The sequence below is a fragment of the Microplitis demolitor genome, chromosome 3 (assembly GCF_026212275.2).
Source record: "Microplitis demolitor isolate Queensland-Clemson2020A chromosome 3, iyMicDemo2.1a, whole genome shotgun sequence".
In the NCBI taxonomy this organism is placed as follows: Eukaryota; Metazoa; Arthropoda; class Insecta; order Hymenoptera; family Braconidae; genus Microplitis; species Microplitis demolitor.
The window spans coordinates 181,859-204,967 of NC_068547.1; the positions used below are offsets into that span (position 1 = coordinate 181,859).

General features: G+C 29.9%; 1 protein-coding gene across 1 annotated transcript in view; it reads left to right on the plus strand.

Annotated features, from left to right (window-relative positions):
• The window catches only part of LOC103573686 (cell adhesion molecule Dscam2), a 46,011-nt gene that overhangs the window by 10,412 nt on the left and 12,490 nt on the right, over positions 1 to 23,109 (plus strand). The window contains exons 2-10 of the mRNA XM_053737752.1: positions 6,570 to 6,890; positions 9,017 to 9,178; positions 9,292 to 9,441; positions 12,975 to 13,092; positions 15,601 to 15,844; positions 16,005 to 16,209; positions 17,650 to 17,946; positions 18,339 to 18,449; positions 18,590 to 18,748. Of these exons, the coding sequence (XP_053593727.1) occupies positions 6,570 to 6,890; positions 9,017 to 9,178; positions 9,292 to 9,441; positions 12,975 to 13,092; positions 15,601 to 15,844; positions 16,005 to 16,209; positions 17,650 to 17,946; positions 18,339 to 18,449; positions 18,590 to 18,748 (1,767 nt within the window). The remainder of the gene's footprint in view (positions 1 to 6,569; positions 6,891 to 9,016; positions 9,179 to 9,291; positions 9,442 to 12,974; positions 13,093 to 15,600; positions 15,845 to 16,004; positions 16,210 to 17,649; positions 17,947 to 18,338; positions 18,450 to 18,589; positions 18,749 to 23,109) is intronic.

Sequence of the window (23,109 nt, forward strand, 5' to 3'; positions counted from 1 at the left end):
TCGACTGGCGCAAGTGTTCATGACATACGTTAAAATATCAACACTGACCAAACCATACATATAACCATATATATATATTAGTATATATACAGTTGTTAATACCCTTTTATGCTGTATCACACCATTTATCTAACTTTAAACTTTCGTTACAGATCCGTAAATGAGATACACCCGCATAAAAGATGTGTCTGATGCACAAACACACTAGGTAACACTTGGGGGTTTTTAAAAAAAAAATTTCAAGATGAAAAGACTTTTTCATCTAGTTATATATAAACAAATTAGCTTTAATATAAAACTTTAATATTTTTTTTTTTATCATAATTAGTTTCCAATAGCACAAAAATTAAATTTCATTTAATTTAATACATCTCGATAAGATATCAAATACTCAGCAATAATTTTTTTCCCTTTAATAGGCTTAAAGTTTTAAAGAATTTCCAATAATTTTTTTTTTTATTATTACTTAAGAAAAAATAATTTCATTAGACAAATTCTGAATTCCGCATTTTCTTAGACCTAAGATATATTTTTTTGATTATTTAAATTTATGTGGACCCGCGTGGACTGAAGCTAAAAAATGAAAAATTTATGCAACTTAAATTTTTTTTTTCAAAGAGATTTAAAAAATTTTTATTGTTTATTGTTATTTGTTTATTGATTTTGTATAAAATAAACTAAAGCTCTGTTCCATTTACGATATTTTTAATGTCAGTACATATAAGTTTATAAGCTATAAAGCATTAAATATTTTTGAATCCATGATGTGAAGAGATATTCTGGCAAGTCGTAAAAGTTTGCAGCTGGTTTTGATCATTAAACGTTTACTCTAAATAAAATTTATAAAATTCACATCTTTTATATTTAATGTAATTTTTTAATTTCATGTATAAATACATTAATTAATAAATTAAAAAAGTATTATTTGTTTAATAAAAGTTTTGTTAAAGTTTCGACTCTGAATAAAATCGATAGTGTGTGAGTTTAAATTTATATCAGTGTTGGTGAATGAACAAGGGTCAACTTTACACATTTCGTGTACAATCTCTATGCATGAGTTTCTCTGGTCTCTGTTAGGTTCGGTTCTACCAAGAGCCTTCCTAAGTACACAGAATACGTACAGATATTTGCATTTCGGTCTTTGTACTGGTATATATGTCCAAGGTCTCTTGTATATTCACTCCCATTCAAAGTACATTGGCTCTATTTTCTGTAGTTTGAAACCGCACGGCAGTTTCCCCGTGACAAGGGACATTAGATCTCCACCCAACCGTATTTATATATAATTTGCGTTTAATCATACTTTGAATAACGATCAACCATTAAATATATATCGTTTATTTTATAACTGTTTAATATATATTGTATACAATTGATTAAATACCACTCAATAATCTTAGATAATATAAAAATTACTACCAACCAAAAATTAACAGCAATAAATTTTTTTTATTTGCTCAGAAATAATTAGCACTATTTTTTACTTTAATTCTATTTTATTTATAAAATATTTATATTTTATTTTTTATTAATATAGAGTCAAATTTTATATATAATGAAATACTTTTTTGCAAAATTTTTTTTAATATCGAGTTACTTTATTGCAGTAAAGAATTTCCAGTTTTATTACATCTTTTTTTTTTTTTTTTTTTTTTTTTTTTTTTGCAAGTATTAATATCATAGAAGAGTGTTCATTTTTTTCATTATTCTCTGATGATTCAAGTTACAAGCATAAAAATATATTATAAAAAGGATATAAAATTAATGCCAGTGAGCTTTAACTATTTAGATTTATGTTAGGGATCCGTTTTGTTGAATTAATATCGATTCGATGTGAGTATTTATCTAAGAATTTTTACATTCAAATTAAGCATATTGTAGTTGAATGGAATGAACCTGGGTATGATTTAATTCATGTATATATATATATCTAAGAAAGACTGCATTTTTATAAATGTTCCGACTCCAAAGTACTTAATTATTTAAATAAAAAATCCATTCGTTAACTTTTGATTTGTTTACTTAAAATTTTTGAAAATCTTTATTGTTGGAATAAATTGTTGAGATTAATAAGTTTTATTAATTAACTTAAAATGTTTATCAATTAAAGTAATAAATTAATATTATTTGATTACAGTAAAAAGTTTGATATTAATATTAATTATTAATATAAATATATTAAAAAGACTATTAGCAAGTTAACTTTAACAAGTATTTATGTCGAAGAGGTGAGTTACCCTTTGCTCACAGGTTAGACGTCACGAGAATACAGTACTTGAAGGAGTTCCGATGTCGGATCGATCCAGAAATGGAGACTCTCGAGGGTAAAGTTCGGGGGCAACCACTGTTTTCAAACGAGTATAAGGAAACCAACTAAGTTAACGAGCTATATAGTAGTTGTATGTGCGTATGTATTATGTAGAGAAAGGTTAAACTTAAATTCTATAAATTGAGACAACTTATTTATTTTTTGGTTTTTTATTTTTAATCTATAACTATATCACGCTGGACAAAAAGCAAATGATAACTACTACCTATAGCAATATTTATTATTGCGTCGATAGTAATAGTTACCTGCACCTGAACAGTAATATTTCTTATACCTGAAAAATTTTTAAATTTTTCCATCCGAGACAGTAATGATTATCATAATTGGGGTTTTAAATTTAAAAAAATATTAATAGATGGATAGATAGCTTTGAGGTATCGAATTTGGTTAATCAATATCCAGGACGTATTGTAGATACTTGATAGGGAAACAACATAACGTGCGCATTTAGCAGATCGTATAGAGTATAGAGTATAGAGTATCAATTTATGACAGCGGCCGTACGTTTCATACTCTGTTATTGGTCTTCACATGCATATATGGATATTCTTTCAAGAGTTTAAACTACTAGCGACGAGCACCCTAATGGATTCTCCCCTGATGTTGGAAAGCATACATAAAGATCAACCTCAATCCGTTGAGGTGGTACCCCAACTGCTTCTCTTACTCTCTGGTTCTTGCCTATATTGCTGAATATACTTTTCCATTTTTCTTTTTAATATTTCAATGAAAAATTTTACTGCGATTGCTCACTTTACTTAGAATAATCACGATAAAATTTTACTTATACAATTCTGGCTTAAATTTTTCATTTACATTTATTTAAATGTATATGTCTGCTTTTTTTTTCATTTAGTTTTTAAATTTAAAAATAGTAAAAACGCCAGAAATTTCTTATTTTATTCCTTAATTAGAAATTACATAAACAGTTTACCTTATCCGTTAACCACGGATTTTCTGTGATTTATATTCATAATCTGGACTATTGATGGGTTAGAATATTAGGTATTTTAATGCTTTTTCGATACTCTAATCATTTTTTTTTTCTTCATAATTTTTAGTCGTTTATTAAAATTATAATGTTAATTGGAAAACAAAAAAACAACGAAAATAGAGGAAATTCATTGTTTACTTGATAAATGGAAAGAAAAACAATTTATTTTTTGAAAAGTCAAGTTTTATTCAGTCTTTTCTTTTTATTTCGATACCAAATGATTCGAAAGTTTGCTAAAGTTTCAAGCATCGGATAGAAAAAAGTTGTAACAAAAAAGTTTTGATAGCAGTCTGGCAAACTGACATTACAATTTAAGGGTTAATGTGATATTACTTTTTTTTTTTTATTTATTTATATACAGTGATAAGAAAAAGTATTTGTTAAATAATAAACTTAAATAGTAATAATAAACCTCAATTGGTCTTTTATGAAGTGGCAGTTTTTCTTCATTTTAAATTTTGATAAATTATTTTATTAACAATATAAAATTCTTGCTTGTGCATTGACTTGTAATTGTTTTAAAACGTCAGAAAGTTTAGTTTTTAGTTATAAAAATTTATCGGACCCTTCAGACCGAATCGATTGTCAGCAGGAAGTTGTGGGGCTGCCGTAAGTCGATTGGTGCATTTATTTTTCTCAAAGTTTTATAATTTTTCATTGGTTGACCTTTTCTAAAGCTAAAAAAAAATATCAAAGTCAGGTGAAGAAATTGAATTTAAAAATGACGTGAATATTGTTTTTACAACGAAAGTATTTAATTTAACCATTTTAAGGACTTGTTAAAAATTTACAGATATTGATTAAATTGATCTGATTTATTTGTGGATTTTGAATATATAATATTTTAATTTATAAATGGTGAGTAGAATCGAGGATATTGAATTGACTGAATAACAGATAATGGCATTAAATAGAAAAAAAGAAACGTAATATCGAAATTTATATTTTTATGCAGACGGTGGATAAAATTTATCAGAGATATATACAAGGATTGAAATCCGTAATTTTTGCACTCGGTTCGCCAGTAGAGTAGCATATCAAGATGAGCGTAGGGGTGAGCTAGGGCTTGGATAGCAGCAGGCTGTAATCCGACAACCAGCGGTATGATCGAGAAAAAAAAATGAGAGGAACAATGGAAACAATACTATGAAACGAGAAAGTTGGTTTGCATTGTTGGATGGCAGCCGCAGAATTCCGGGCCCGGCGTCGTCTGTTAGGCGTGCTCGGTGTGCTTCTCGTTCAGTGACTGAATGCAAGACGGTAATTGTAAACCACCGGATGAACAGCACCAGACTTTCAAGTTGTTTCTTTCGTTCAATACAACTATACAACTATACGGTCAACGATGGTCTATTATTTTTTATTTACTTTATTTTTTATTATTATTATTACATTGTACACAGATACAATCTAAGTTTTTTTGTTCGTCAGCTCTTGAGAACATAATGACACTCTAAACTCTTTTATCATGGATTTAATCATCCCGCAGTTACTTTTAACTTATTGTTATCATTATTTGCTTTATCATTTATGATATTATGTTTAATAATAGTTGTACTATTTATCTGATAATCATCTCCTTAATTTAATAGATTTAAAAGATAGATTTTCAATTACTGGGGAAAGCGAAGACAAAGCAGGCCATCACTATCACTAAATTTTCGTAAGATTTTATTTAATTACGACTAATTGGGCTAATTAAAATTTTAAATAAAACATTATTAAATTTTATTTCAACAAAAAAAAAATTATTTTATTAATATTGAAGATAAATAAAACAGAAAGACCGTTGTTAAAGTATTAATAATTAATTACTGAAAAAATTTTATAGTCATGAGTAAAAAAATTTTATCGTAATACATAATGTATTAATACTCGGATGTAGTTTCTAGTCGCAAACATGACACGTATGGATAAAAAAAAAAAAAAAAACATAAAAAAAGTTAGGTTGAGTAAACATAAGCTAAACAGAATTTATTACTTAACTTGTATGATGAGCTTGTTCTTTGATTAAATTTTTTGTCCGGTGCTGCGTCTTGGTATATTTTTTTTTTATTAATATCGTTCTTTATACGATATTATTTTTAATAAAACTGTACCATATATTTTTAGCAGGATATAAAATTATTTATTTTAATATTAAACCATATTATTGTAAAAATAAATGTTTACACGTTGTTATATAGCAGCCGAAATTACTGTACTGAATCGATAACATCTTGAACGATGTCAGACTCATCGTTATCTCCAGCATCGAGATAACTCGAGTTTATTATACCACCCTCTGTAGCATGTTATACAACTACCTGGAAATCTCGACTCCGCCACTTTATTATACTAAATATAATATTTTTATTTATTTATTTGTTTACTTACTTAATATTTTCTAATAAAACTTAATAAAGATTCTCATTGAATTTTATAAAATGAGATCTCCAGTAAATAAGGAATGAAAAGAAATGAAAAAATTTCAATTATTAAAAAACACTTTTAAATAAATCTATTGTTATAACAAAAAGTAATCATTTACTTTATGCTAAAGTTTACTCTTGAGTTATTGCAATAATTGTTGAATTGTCTTTTCTACAGTAGTTTTAAATGGGTTGTTGAAAAGTAACTACTTGGTGAGCTAGCTCATCAGAATATCTAAACAATGAATGAGAAGAGGGTTTTCTCATCCCTACTCGATCAGTATATACATATATATGTACTTACTTTCGAGTAGTTTTAAAAGTAAAGAACGCATTCGCCATATGCACACTATATCATTCAAAGCGCACTAACCCTACTCAATTCAGTCTTTCCATCTTGTTCTTTTTTTCCTTTATCTTTTCTCTCCCTAGAGAAAACAATGAAATTTTTTAAAGCTCCACATCAGGCACTTTCTTGCTCTTAAGTGCATTAATGTCTAAACCTTTGACCAGCTGATATAATATCTATTATTATATTTTAACAATCGATACTTAAAACTTAAATTTATCAATTTATAATTCAAACCAAACAATTTTCGACATCTGTTTTTTATTAAGTTATTATTTTTATGTCATTCGGTCATATTTGGGTTATTTTTATTTATAAAAATACTTAATATACATGGAACTTTGATAATTTTAATTAGTATCAACTGGACAGAAAGTCTATAATTATTAAAAATTTATATAAATTATAAATATAATCGATATCATGTTTTATCTCACATTCTTTTTTATGTCTATTTTAATTAATTATTAATGAATTTATTTTCAGGTGGAAACGCTTCGTACGAAATGCAGGGCCCAAATTTCACAGTTGAACCGCAGTCGAGAGTTGAATTTACGAATGTAAGTGGCGGTCGTGTCGATTGTACTGTCAGGGGGAACCCAGAACCAACAGTTGAATGGCTGGCAGCAGACGGCGGCAATGTCGCCAGCATACCTGGGATTAGAATGGTATTTAGTAATGGAACCATTTACTTCCCTGCTTTTGAGGCTGAAGCATTTCGTCAGGATGTTCATTGGGCCATTTATAAATGCTCGGCAATTAATAGTGTTGGTGCCGTTGTCAGCAGGGATGTCACCGTTAGAGCCGGTAACCAAATTAGTTATTTAATTTATAAATCAGACAATCCATAAATAATATTACTTCAAATCTAATTTAATATATAAGTTAATTATTAGCTTTTTTTCTAAATTATTCTATTAAAGTTTGCTATAATATGAACAAAAAGTATTGAATGTGAATATTGACAAAGTAATAGCATTAGCTTTTTCTCAATTTAGTTACTTTTTTCTTGTACACTTAAAAACTTTTAAAGTTTTATTTATTATTGTTATTTTTTATAATTTTATTTCGTTTTCGTTATTTAAATCAACTACGAAATTCAACGATTTAAATAAACTTGTTACACTTTTAAAAAGTACTTTTAATATTTTTTATATTTAATATAATTAATGAATTATTACGTTTTAAAATGACAATAAAAAACAAACTTGTTTTCCTGTACACTCTTAAAGTTATCGCTTAAAATAATAATAATAATAATAATAAATATAAAAAAGAGAACAATGACAAAAAGTCGAGGCTTTGCATCTGCAAGGAAAGAATTTTCTCGAAGGAATAATAAACGAACCGGAAATTCCTTATCGAACTAACGCCTTCGTAAATCATAGCCAAGTGAACAGAACTTTTACCTTTTTCGATTGGAACTACCCAGTGCCTCCATCGACTCCTCCAGCTTCAACACCAGCTTCAACACCAGCACCAGCACCAGCACCAGCATCAGCATCGCCTCATATTGTTCTCTATATACTTCCACCATCGTCAGCTTATTTTTTTGAATTTTATTATTCGGTTTTCTTCCTTGTTCATGTAACTTTGCTCATGCCTCTGATGAATAGAAATTCCCAATACATATCTTTTTTACGATAAAAGTATTTTAGCATGAGGTCTTATGCTCGTGACCGTACCAACACTTTTATATTTTTTTCCTCCATTAAATCAATCGTAAATATATATACTCTATATTTTAGTAACACAATTGAATACAGTTTTAAAATATGTAGAATTTGATAAATGTGCTGCGATAAATATTAAAGGCAAAGTAACCGTTAAAGTCCATTATCACTTGTTTTTTTTTTATATATTTTTTTTCGGTTAGTTATTTATTTAAAAAACATCTTTCCTTTAGTAATTTTAAATCTCAGTACAACGCAAACGACGGGTGGATTTTCTGCATATTTCATGGTTTGTAAATATTACTCGGTGCAGAGGAAAAACGTCTGGCTCTGACTCTAGTTGGAAGCTGGCTGGCTGGCTGGCTGGCTGGCTGGTGAGTTTATGCCCAAGCGGTTTGTGTTCAAGTTGAAGCCACGATATACCAAAAGCAAGCTGAGTTTTTACCCTATTCTAGAGTCTGAGTGCTTTGCTTGGCTGACTCTTGAAACGGGTTCCAAACCCTCTCTGCTCTTTCTCTCTCCCTCTTTCTATTTCTCTCTCCCACTTTCTATACTCAATTCTCTGGCTTGGCCATGATGCAGTATATAGTACATGACGGTGTTCACCTTTTCCTCTATACATCTCTCTCTCTCTCTCTCTCTCTCTCTCTTTCTCTCTTTCTTTCACTATTACTTGCTATACCAACTAAACCGTCACCACCAGCATCAGCAGTAGTAACAGCAATAGTAAGAGCAGAAGCTGAAGCTGAAGCAGAACCAGAACCAGAAGCAATAGCAGCAGCAATAGAAGCAGCAAGAGAAGATGTAGAAGCTGTAGAAAGCAGTACCATAACCACTAACCTTACTCTACTACCAACACACAATGAGGACTACAGTGTGTACCACCTCTATGACCTTTCCACTATTTCCTATTTTGTCAGCTCGTTCATTCCAATCCTCTCGCCCTTTACTCCATCCTCTACCCAACCCAACACCCTCAAGTACCACCGGTACTCTGTAGTTTCAGCTTTTCTGCCATTTGGCACACACCTCTCTATATACTCTTTCTTCTTCCTCTTACATATATATATATGTATATATAAAGTATACAGACACTGGAACTATACAGTTGTAACAGCATCAGGCGAGTAGCAGCTTCCGCAAGACTTTACCGGCCAATTCACTCAACTTTAAACTTTAAACTCTCTCTCTATCCTCTTTTGATTCACCTACATTTACATATATAAATATATACATATAATTATATACATATGCTTTTAGTGGTAAACCAGCGTTACGACCCAGAAGTTCAAAGTCTTGGTGGTTTCCTGGGCAACAATGTACTTATGCGATGCAACGTTCCCAGTTTTGTACGAGATCACGTTACTGTTACATCTTGGTTACAGGAACCATCATTTAATATTTATCCATCAGCTATGAGTGGTACTTATTATTATTATTTTCTTTTTTTTTTTTTTATTATTATCATCATCACTCAGTGTTGCTATAAATTATTATTCAACAGCACTAATAATATAAATAAAATATGTTTGTAGATGGGAAATATCATATGCTTCCTAATGGGGATTTAATGATTATTAATATAACACGAAGTGATGCTCAAATGACGTATAGATGTAGGACACATCATCGACTGACACAAGAGACATTGGTTAGTCCTAATGTAGGTCGTGTACAACTAGCAGGTATTTAATATTTTCATTTAATCGTAAATTATTATTATTATTATTATATAAAAGTATAGAGTAATTATTAATAATAACATGAAAAAAAAGAAAAAAAATACTATTATTTATGTATTTATAGCAGTAAAAACAATAGTTTAGTTGAACGGAACAGAATAGAATAGCTGAGTGGGTGGATTCGGTGATGTTTAATTAAACGGTTGCTATACCACACTAATACAGAAAGGGAGCAGTGGTCATTTACTAGTTTGCTAACAACCGCACAATACGCCTCAGGCAAAGCTGCTGGTGCATTGTGTGTTTGCGTCTGACAAACGCGACTCGAAACAAGCCTGTTTTGGATGATTGCATGCATATTAATATTTTCAAAATCTCTACGGATTACCCACTTCGATACAACACAATATATTATCATTAATATAATACTTTTATATTTTCAATAACAATTCATTATTTATAGCAATTAATAACGTCTTTTGTTTTTAATATTATTAATTAACTTATTTATGTAAATAACCTAGATTTAATTATTGTAAAATCGCGTTTACCATGTAAATAATAATAATAATAATAATAATAATAATAAAGTTATACCACACTCGGGAAATAATGACAAACTCATCGGGGCATATGATAAAGTGTGAGCTTTAAAATGTGTACAATCTTTGTATGTATATGTTGTTTCAGTACATGAGGTTCTTATATATATATATATGACGACAGTATGCTGTAGGTACTTTAGCATCTCGGTGCTACTCACGTTGCAGACTTGTCTGAAGCGGCACGCGAATCTCGAGTATTGCATGCAGGGAAGCATCGTTAGTTAGCTGGGACTCGAGAGGATATTTCTCTCTTCCCAGTCCTCTCCATTGGTCCGTCTTGTTTCATTTCCCGGTTATACTTCTCGTACACTTGACTGTTTGTTCATGCGGCTTATATTTCCGCTGCGCTACTCAAAATCTTTTGGCAAATCAAAATACATATATATGTATGTATTGATGTACGTTCGGGTGAAATTGAATATTATGGCTGACAGTGGTGAGCTAGTTGCTGGTTAGTTCGTTTTCCAATACTATAGTCGAACAAATTCACGATGAGAATTCACTATCAATATAACGTCTTTCAATGAATCCCACGAGTCTGATTCTGATTTATATCTATATAGATCTTTAAATAATTGCGGTCCTCCTAGACGTTATACTTCTTTTCAATTCGTTTTAAATCTTTAAATTTCTGTTGGCTCATCTTTTATCCATTTTTTATCGTTTATAATATTCCAGTTAGTACTTGAAAAGAAAACGTACTTGTAATCTTACGGGTTTTCCACGTTTTATATTTCTCTTAAATTCATGTTTGAGGTCGTGTTTATATTTTATACAACTCCATAAATAACCTAAAATACATTTTCTACCTCACTATATTTTTTATATTATTAAATAAACATTATAAATTAAATACTGTGCTTTTATTTACGGAACAAATTGTATTCATAAATACTATGAATATATTATACGTTTAGTTCTGCTAGTAAATAAACTAGGGAGAAATTTTATTCACAGTAAAATTATTTGCAACTCATTATTGTGATAAAAACAACATTTTTTTTTATTCAGATCGTTTTTTATTTAATATTTAAACATAATATAAAAATTCATAAGTGATCTAAGTATTCAAGAAATAAAGTCGTGCCTGACTAAACTAAACTCTTACTACTAAAACCCACAAATCCACAGATGTTTTAGTTTATAAAATTACTTCTAGGTGGCGCAACTGAGAGAAAATCTTTTTATTAATTAAATTATTCATTCACCATTTCTATATTCTTTTCAAAGTGTCTTTAAGGAGACCTAAATTAACCATTTCAATTAAAAAGCTTCCATTATTAATATAGACAATATAATAAGCTCTAATTTATATCATTAAGAAAATTTGGTAAATTTGGGTAACAACTTGATTTATTTTATAAAATTACTTAAACTATTTGTACTAGATACAATAAATTTTGTTCTGAAGTTGTTTCTTCTAAAAAAATTTAAGTTTTTTTTTTCTTTCTTTGGACTTATGGAATTCAAAAAAAATTATAAATTACTCCTTAGCGAAGCTGTCGTTTATTTAAAAACTCACGGACGTCAAATAAATTCGTAAAATGACAGAAAAATATCAATAAATATAAAATAACATTTTTTAAAGATATGTTACTCAGAATTTTAAATATATATATTTAATTGAATATAGACGATACAGTTTGATATTAATATTTATTGATTTACAATCATTCGATTTACCTACAGCCATTTTAAATTGTTTTCTTGATTCCGGAGTATCGTAAAAAAAAAAAAAAAAAAAAAAAAAAAAAACTCAGTTTTTCCCAGGGCATAAGACCTGGTTTCATATATGTGCAGATCGTAAAAAAAATAGTTTTTTATTTTTATGGTTGAGGTCTACAATTTTCCATTAGACGTTGCTATATATTCTGTAAGATGGGTAACCCACTTTCAGTCTCACATTATTTCTCTTCCACCGAGAAACAGCAGGAGTTTCTTCTTTCTTAGGCTGTTTATGACATACCGCATAGAAAACATTTTTTTTTTATTGCTGATAACGGAAAAACTAACATCAACTCATTTCAAATGAACATGAGGATAAACTTTTCTTTTCTTATCATAAACAAAAAAGTTTTGCTAAAAAAAGACACAAGGAAATAAAGATTTTGATTTATTTAAAGAAAGTTAAATTATGTACTTAATAAAATATATACAATTTTTTTTTTATTCATATTATTATGATTAAAGTTAAATTAGTTGGTTGTATACATTATAAATTAAATCAAAGTCAATTTAATATTTGATACGAACGTCAATTGAAAGTTAAAATTACGTATAAAATAAACCAATTTAAAGATCAAATATATACTTGTCACATAAATTTTGTGTGCTCTATAAATTTATAGTGACTTTATTAAAATTGTTTGTTTAGTGATAATTATCAACTTTTTTACAAACATCATTAAGTATATAAAAAAATTAACTAAATAAACTTGATCGTTGATTAATAAAGATATCGTGACCTTTTCGAATATTGACCTTTTGCTAAATTTATTTTAGGCTACTAAAATTTTCAGTCGAGTTAAAATCATCAACATCACATTCTGTTCAATTATTTAAATCAAACTATTTATTTTAAAATGTTATGGAAATAATTTATCTAACTTTAAAATGTAAACAAGAATATATGCATTACAGTATAGCTTGAAAATAGCTGCACAATTAAATTAATTATTTTATAAACATTAATTACGGTTGCTGTTATATATGTTGTAACTAATTACACCAGAGGCTTGTTTTCAATTCGAAATAATTACAGAACTAGCATTTTAAATTACTATTAAAGTAACTTGAAACTGACGATATTATTCCATTAATTTATTATATTTATGCGTAAAACATTTGTATTTATATTTATTCTTCATTATTTTGTCCACAATGAAAATAACAAAGTAATAATAAATGTTTTTTACTATTTTAAAATTACAGAAATAAGAGGTTTTACGCCACCAATATTGAATGAAAAGTTACACACAATGTCAGCACGTCTAGAGGATACTGTGGTAATACCATGTGTGGCATACGCAAATCCCCCACCGTCTAACAGGTAAAAATAATTTTTTCAACCAGATTTAAATTTACTTTTTATTTAATTTTAATACTCACTAACAGGCCGCGAATTAAATAAAATTATTTAAATCGCTTCTTAGAACATCCATTACTACTAATAATGCTCGAGTTTTTACTGTCGCTAGTTCCGAAATGGAGTAGTCACATTAATGAAAAAAAAAAAAAAAATAGGTTACGAAAAAATGGGCTCTGTGTTCATTCAAGTAAATGTATTCTTCTATTTTCCATATTAATGTTAATTTTAAACATAGTATTCGTTGTGAATAAAATCATTTGTTCCAGACTGCACCTTTTTAGTTGGGCGTAAAAGCGTTTCACATATTTTTTATTCATTTTACATAAGAATTTCATTCTATTTTTATAATTTACTCTGGAGTTAGAGCTGTTTGTTGACTTGACATTTCACCATAAAATTTATTATCAAAAACTGTATAAATAACAAACAAAGTTAAAAATACTTTTACTTGTTTGAAACAAAATTATTTTTATAGTTTATACGGTAAAGTGTAAATTGCGTTGATAGATACATATGTCATCAAGAGATTTGTTATCACCCGACACTCTATTTGCAAGACACTCTACCTTGGTGTAGTTTTGTTGATCCAATTTACTTAACATATATAGGAAAAACAGCCACAAGAAATGATGTTTGTGTACCTGTTTTTTTTTTTTTTCCTTTTCTTTTCTTCTTTGACTCAATCTTATTTTTAATTTACGTTATACATATATATATATTGAAATAATCCATAATATATTTGGTGGTTGTGATTATCGTACATAACGATATTGCGTATGATGATGATGATGAGAACGGAAAGTAAATGAGAAAAGGGTAAATGAAAATAGTGAATGAGAAGACGAGATTGTAGAATACGAATAAGTATAAATATGTATATCTACATACACATACATCTCTTTCTATTATTTCTATCTTTCTCTCTGTAGGAGTACGGTAAACAAACCGACCGCTGATTACAGAGACTGCTTCTGACAGCCCATCAAATATTCCACGTTTACGGGAGCCTCGACGTCACTAGGTATTCCAAGAGCTCGTGTTGCTCACTCCCTCACAAATTCTCTCTCTATACATATATATATATATTTTAGCAGAGAGTTTGCAGCCCTTGGCATGAGCAAACTACGTTCGTTCCTCCGACAGAGTTGACTCAGTGAGAATACAAGTGTGAGAGGTTTTGGCTTTACCACTACTGCTACCGCAACACAGCTAGCAGCAGTCTTGGCTTCATCCAATTCCTCTCCTACTTCCCTCTACTTCCCTCTACTTCCCTCTACCTCCCTCTAGTCTTGTCATTTTATCATTCTCCGCGGTCTTTTACTCTCTTACCTCTAGCCACTTCTTTCCTCTCCTCGTCAATTTCCCTTCGTAAATTCGATTATCCATAGATACACCCCCAGCTCCTTTTCCTCCTTTTCCTCCTCATTTTTTTCATTTTATTTTTTGTGTACCTTTTTAGTTTTGTTGCTTTTTTATTTTATACTCGTACCTATACCGTTGAGCAAGCAATATTGAGAAAAATAAGAGACGGGAGCCAGAAAGCCATGGAGCGAATAAAGAAGCGAGCGCATCATATTCTGTGTTGCCTTCAAGTAAAATTGTGAAGCCAAGTATATACTATAAGGTCAATCGCCTTCAGGGAATTGGTTATCCTCGTTGTTCGCCAGTAGTTTCCTCCGTTTTCCCTAAGGGTTATCCCCCAGAGAGCAATATCTCATTAGAAATATAGGTCTGTTCGGGTAGCAGTACTATATATATAGTAGTACCTTCCTATATATATTTACGAAGCGCTGACTTGAAAATCAGTCGTGATTTTCTTGCGCCGATTGAAAGATCGAAATAACTGGGTACGTGATGTGGTCGCGAATTATTTGCCATCGGGGTAGTTTACTAGAAAATACAGGGAAAGGGGGACAGAAGTATCTTGCTTTCGAGGCTGCGCACAGAACGATAATTCTGCTGAGCTACTGGGAAATTACGGGATACCTACCACCTATACATATATAACTTGTTAGTTCTACATGAAGAAGAGAGAGAGAACAAGTAGAAACCTACTGTCATGCTAGCAAAGCCAAGTCATATATATGTATACCCGCAGTAGTAAGTTATGGGTTGGACTAGTGTGTAAAGGACAAGAGAGCTGGGGTCTACAGTTATTATGGAAACGTTTGTAAACTTGAATGCAATTCAACCTCTAGCTTCTCTTGCTCTACATCATCTACCAACTTTATGTATATTAAGCTCTGTCTGAATGTCATCCAATCTCTTCTTTCCCTCTAGATACACAAAGATCTCTTAGTCAACTCGAATGAACATAAAGAAAACAATGACTATAATAATAATAATTATTATTATTGATATTATTTTATCATAGTTATAAAGATGTATAATAATAATAATAATAATAATAATAATAATAATAATAATAATAATGTGTTAAGAAAATGCTTTTGTTATTGGTATTTACAGATGGTACTTTAAGCGAGATCAACGTGAGGAACCTATTGATGAGATTTCAGGTCACTACACAATCCGCGATGGTTGCTTGACAATACAAGCAGTCCAGGAGAGTGACACTGGCACGTATGTTTGCACGGCGAGTAACGTTGAAGGCAGCGCAAGTTTAGAAATTCGTTTGAGTGTTTCTGCGTCTTTGAGTGTACATGTACAACCCCCAGTCCAGACTGTTGATCTTGGTAAACCTGCATTGCTTGTGAGTACATAAAGTCTTTATGCAATACTGTATACATTTCATATATATTGCTATCCGTCAGATATTCAGTGTACGCATTTTCCGATAAATTTTATACTTTATTATTATTATTATTATTATTATTATTTTTTGTTCAACTCTACTTTTCCTTTACAAGCAGACGTGCAGTGCCAGCGGTTTCCCTCAGGCAGCTCTTTATTGGTTGAAAGATGGACAGCCGCTGCGGACAGGCGATCATATAAGTCTAATCTCACGGGATCGCATTTCCGTGAGTGCCGTTGCTCGTGAGGATCGTGGTATGTATCAATGTTTTGTTCGCAATGAACATGAGATGGCACAGGGAATCGCGGAATTACGCTTGGGAGGTAAGCAACATTCAACAACAACAGCAACTACTACTACTACTACTACTACTACTACTGTAGTATGCAAACTCAACTCCATACTTGACTCAACTAGTCAAGCTATACACTCATCGTCATCATACACTGTCTCACTTACTCATCTTTCGCAATTTCTCTCATTCCGTTTATACGCCAACTGTTCAAACATGCCGATTTTCAATTAGATGTACATGCTCATCTACCACTGTTTGTTGCTAAATTTATATATATCTATACTGTTAAACCACGCCAAGTGAATGATCAATGAACAGTGATAGTGAGTTGTCATGCTTTTTCTCTTTCACTAATTCTCACACGTATATTTTATTTTAAGCTTTTGATTTTTTTCATTTATCCATTTTAATAATTATTTCATCCACTACGTAGCTTTTTTAATTGACGTTTCAACAAAAAGAATTCGTTAAACTGCGATACCTTCAACTATATGTATGTATGTTTTAATTAGTTTAAAGCTGATGGCATTTTATTTTTAATCAATATTGATTTGCAGATTAATAAAAAAATAATTTTTCAATTGCCATAAATTATTTATAAAATAGATAATTTTAATTGGTGGTGGTTATTTTAGCTGCTGTTTTCGAAATAGAATTTTATCGTTTGATGTAAAATGTGTAAACAGGTGTGTGCATACATTCATGTAGAGAAGCTCGCCTGAAGAGCACTATAGGATGATGATAGTTAGTATCCTGGATTTGCATACGCTAACGAGGTTCCTGTGGTTTTGACGATGTTCTAAATATCCTGTAAGCGTATAGAGCACCTCCTACTTTGCGGTTTACTTCCATTTCCATCTTATCACCTGCATCAATATTTCTTACATTAAATTTATTTTTCATCAGTAATTTTAATAATTTAATTTTATAGAAACCAAGTTCTGAGCCTTCTTAAAGACTTGCTCAATAAAAACTTTAAACTTTTTTAAAAAAAGATATTGCCTTTACTTAAATTTTCCTTTTCTTTATTAAAGATAAATATTAGTAATTTTAAAAATAATTTTAATATTTAAATCTTATTAGGGAAACTTTGAATGAGTTATCGAATATAGCAAAGTGAAATCTCTCCGTGCTCTGCTGCCTCATGGAAATTGGTATCCTCAATAATCTCAGCGGTATTATCACGTCTGGTAGCAGCGCTTTTTTTTTATACTCCCTCGAGAATTTTCATCTACGCCAATGTATATAGTCTGACAATAGTTGGCTCCCTCATTCTGTCTATCTAACTCTGATATGCTCATCTCACCTCGACATAATCAATTCAAATTTACATCAAAATTTCCCTACTGCTTTAAAATTGTTTCCAAACTAAAAAAAAATATTTCAAAACCACGTATATATTTTTCGAGATTTGCTTGGAATACTGACAATACTAATCCAGATTACTGTCTCTGATTGATATGAGCAGAAATATCGCCACAACTGGTGTACCGATTCATCGAGCAAACAATGCAACCGGGACCATCGGTATCACTTAAATGCAGCGCTGCTGGGAATCCAACACCTCAAATTTCATGGCTGCTCGATGGATTTCCCCTGCCTCAGAACGACCGTATACTTATTGGCCAGTACGTTACGGTCTACGGTGATGTTATTTCTCATGTCAATATATCCTCGGTAAAATCTGAGGACAGTGGGGAGTATCAGTGCACAGCTGCTAGTCGTGCCGGTGAAACATCTCATTCTGCCAGGCTAAATGTTTATGGTCAGTGAACAACACAAATATCATCGGTTGTTACTTATATTAAATTAAATTAAATACTAAAGTCGATTATATAATTTAAAATTCTCCCCAGCGTAAAAATTTTTTATTGTAAACAAAATTTAAAAAATATAAAATTTTACTCATAACTTTAGTTAATAATTTTATTTTTATTTAAAACTCGCAACTTTTATTTATTTAGTGAAAAATAAACAAGCGTATAATATGTGTTATTTGCATTCATATATACCTATACACACGTAAATATATATATATATATATATATATCACGGTTATAGTTAATGGAAAAACGATGCGATAAATTGGTCTATTAACAACGATACTCCCAAAAGAATTAAAATGTATGTATTGCTTTTTTATTGTCTGTTTTTCAGGATTGCCGTATGTACGTCCGATGCCAGCAGTGTCGGCAATCGCGGAAAAACAACTTCAAATAAAGTGTCCAGTTGCCGGCTATCCCATTGAATCCATTATTTGGGAAAAAAGTATGTCCCCAATTGACTGACTCAATAGGTCACAGTTTAAATTTTTTACTTTTCTGTTTAAAAAATAAATAAATCCATGATTTAAATTCAAATTTCATGTAACTAATATTTTTATTTTATTATGTTTTTATTTTTTACAGATGGTACTCGATTACCGACAAACATACGACAGAGAGTAGCAAATGGAACGTTGACGATTGATACTGTTCAACGTAGCGCAGATCAAGGTATATATACGTGTGTTGCACGAAATAAACACAACTATACGTCACATCGGACTGTTGACGTACGTGTTCTCGGTAAGTAATTACTTGAATAATAATCATAAATATTATTTATAATAAATCATTTTTAAGTATAAGCGTGACATAGACCTGTCATACGTCGATTCATATATATATGATGTTCTTCGGATTGAAAAAAAGTTTTAAGTGTCGAGACTTAACTGGCACAGTCAAGAGATCGCGGTAAAAATTCAAACGCTTTGATATTTATTCAAAGAGATAATTTATTTTTTTTTTTTTTATACTTTTTATAATTTTTATTTTTTTATTAACGATATACTTATGCTAACAAGATACTTATGGATATCAAGATCAAAGTGGAAAATTTCCCAAGAGTTTTCACTTCGACTCGTTCAAGTATTTGTTTCCTTTTTTTTTTTTTTCACAAGATTGATATAATAATCTATTATATATGCAGAATCTCGAAACTTATAACTTTGTATACCGTCTTATTTAACTCTTATTATCAATTATTTTTAAAAAATAATTAGTTTATTTTTTTTTTTTTTTTTTTTTTTATAATAAATAACTTTAAAAAATCAACAGCCACGTAACACACGGTCAGTTTACGATAAAATTAAAAAAATAATAAAACAAACGATTTTTTGTGCGTTGAGAAAAATACAGTCGCCAAAAAGCGCATAGAGGGTTTTTTTATAAATATAAATGTTCCTTAGAGAAAGAGTATAAATATATATGTATAAAAATATAAATATATAACATAAAATAACCCGCATATATACAGGACGACCACAATTCACTGCACCGCTGATGCATCAGTCCTGCACGAGCTAGTTCACTGCTCCGAAATACATATCATATACATATTTGCACATACCTCACTGTTATGTCTAGGAGGAAACATATAAACGCGCTCGGGGATATATATATATATATATATATCTCATTTATGTGTAAATTTCTCTACAATCGAGACGCCAATACCATCTGCGTAGAATATTTAGCTTTTATATATTTTTTTTTTTTACTGTTACTGTTATTATAAAAAACTTTTCAAGCAATAAAATACTCTAGTTTATTTTCTATCCATCACAATTTCGCTGTTATAAAAATTACTTAACATATTTTATATCATAAATAATCTATAGCAAGTTATTACTTTAATAGCTCTATATTATATTATTCAGCGAAATTGTGCCAAATAGTAAGAATGCAATCTATAAAGACTGCCAAATCGAATGTCTCGTAACGTTATTTACTGCGTTCCTCGTTCATCATATTAAAATAATAATATGAGGCGAGTATAGGAAAAATTTTTTATCAACTAATTAAAGTTTTTGAAATTAAATATTTTTTGTGATATTAGTAAATTTTTGACTTGAATAATTACACAAATAACGATAGTGAAGAATTAAAAAAATAAAAACACGGACAATTAATAATTAAAAAAAATTCAATATATTGCATAAACTTGAAACAACAAAATTAATCCCTTTGACTTTTATTAGAACACAAAGAGCTTTTATATTGTTCGCAGTATGTAAAGCTATACGGGATATTCGTACGTTGATTAAAATACCCTCAAGCCATGGAAAATTAGTAAATGCCTTGTAAATAAACTCTATTTTAAAATAAATATACATATTTATGGAGGTATATGTGTAAATATTACATAAAGCTTTTATAAAAAAATATTTAAAAAACACGAGCTTTTTGATGGAATGCCACTCCTATTTTCTATATTGTCTTTTCAGTGCCACCTAAAATCACGCCTTTCAGTTTTGCTCGCGATTTAAACGTAGGCGATCGTACTAGCATACAGTGCGTTGTTGTGACAGGTGACTTACCACTGACATTCACGTGGCTGAAAGATAATGTGCCGATAGAAACACGTGACCAAGAGTCATCCTCAAATAATATCAACAGCAATAGTGCCGCCGGGATTAGCATCAAGAAATCAAATCAAGTTGTTGGTGGTGGGGGTGGAAGTGGTGGAAGTGGTAGTAGTAGTGGAGGTCTTGCTGGTGGGAATAAAAATCAGTTATCAGCACGTGGTTCAACACGATTATTTAAAAATATTGGGCACATTGATCAGTCATTAGAAGATTCGATAACAATACGTCACTATGATGCTTTTAATAGTGCTCTGAGCGTTAGCACGATAACACCTGCACACAATGGCACGTATACCTGTCGCGTGACCAATGGCGCTGCAACCGTCGCTCATTCTACTCTTCTCCTTGTCAACGGTAACGAACCACCGTTGTTGGTGTCTATGTACTTTACAACCACCAACATGCACCAACATGCACCAACATGCACCAACATGCACCATTATCACAATATCTAATAACTAACACGCACTAATTTTCATTTATTATCTTTTATTACACTCTATCGATATTTTTGGTACGCGTTAATTTGCCGTTTCCAAATTTACGATTGAGTCTCTTTTACTTGACATTATCACTTTATATACATTTATATTCTCTTTTTTTCTATCTATTATTCTTGTTTATATAATAAACTTGCTTTTTTTTTATTATTATTTTCTTCACACTCAATTGTCTCGCTTGTTTTGTTCATCTCTGGTTCGTTCGTTCAAGCATGGCAATTATTATGTTCCAACTTTCATTTTTATAATTATATTTTTTATGTTACATTCCATTACTTTTAATAATTACATTAAATCCCACTGACATTTAAATATATAAATAGTTTATCAATTAAAAGTAATGAGTATCATAATAAATATTCAAATGATGAAATTGATAAACTAACATATACATATATCAATAGGATATGAATTTCATCATTTATCTGATGCGTTTAAATTAAAATAAGAATGAAAATATTGCATGCCCGTCTATTTGCACGGTTATAAAACAATTCTTTGCTTTTATTCACAGTTTCTATATAGATATATATATATGTATATCAGGATGCACTCATAGCGTACAATACCAACACTTTGAATTCATTAGACATTAATGAGTAGCTTTGGAATTCAAACATCCTCATATCATAATCATATAATACACTGGAATATGCACAATTAAGTGAATTATTATTCACTTATCATTTCAGTAATATTCATTACGTTTTATCTGTACATTATAATAATATATTGATCAAATATATAATATTAATTATTTGGTAAATTAATATATGTAATTTTTATCTTTTTTTTTTTTTTTTGAGTAATATTTTGACTGATTTTTCTCGCACATTTAATTGATATTAATTGTCATAAAAGTTATATATTTATTATATTTGTAGGAGTAATATTTATTCAAATTTACGAATGATAAATATTTAACTTAGATATTATGTTGTAATTTGTATCTAATTTGGGCTGTTGAGTAAAATTATATATATACATATATTGTTCATTAATTACTTCCTCTGATGCTATGGAAGTATTTTTTTTTTTTTTAATAATCATTAATCAGGTACATATATATATTATTAATATCACACAGTAATTATTTATTTGTGTATTGCGGTTAAATATTTATATTAGGTAGGATGTAGAGTTGGTTTAATTTCGTACGAATATGGACGAGGGATAAAATATTGATTAACTTTTAAACATATTTTAAAAATTTTTTGACGATTGGATTAAAAAAAATAAATTTCAAATGATCTCAAATTATTTATAGAGGATTGGGATAAAAATTTTATAGAAATTTTTTTCCTTTACTTTTATGTGATAGAAAATACTTAGTTTTCGGGAATTCAAAAATGTTAAATTTTATTTTTTTTAATGATATTTGAAGTGAATAGAAAGAATTTTTAGCTGCCGTTGTAAAACTGCGGGAGTACCTCATTTTGCGCCTCTCCCGCCCCTATCATATATATATTTATTTTCTGAGTATTAATAATAATATTTAATGAGTGCTTATGTTTTTGAATTTACTTAACGTTAAATGAAAAAACTGACGACACGTGATATAGAGTAATAGTAAACTCAGCACCAGGGGATTTATTTGCTTCTGGTCATTGCAGATAATGAAATACAAATTGCATCGTTTGCTCGAACGCGTTCACGTCCCAATATATATTGGATACTGTGTGTAGACTCTCGATATCTGTCTGTCCGCGAGCATACAAGAGCCAATCGTATTATGTAAAACAATGTTTGTTGTGGCACGAAACACAACCCGCGTTGTTGATTTTACAATACCCTATAGATCATCTGCCAAATAAAGTATTCATGTTCCGCAAAAATATTACATTTACCATTCAAAACTAACAACCAAGAAAAAACAAATAAAAAAAAAAAAAATAATAACCCACATATTTGTTAAAAATATTTTAACAAGCGTTAAATTCAATGGTCATAAAAATAGATTATACAATTTAACTCTCTCCTCACATTAGAATATTAAAAAACTTTTTAGCTCAAGAATACT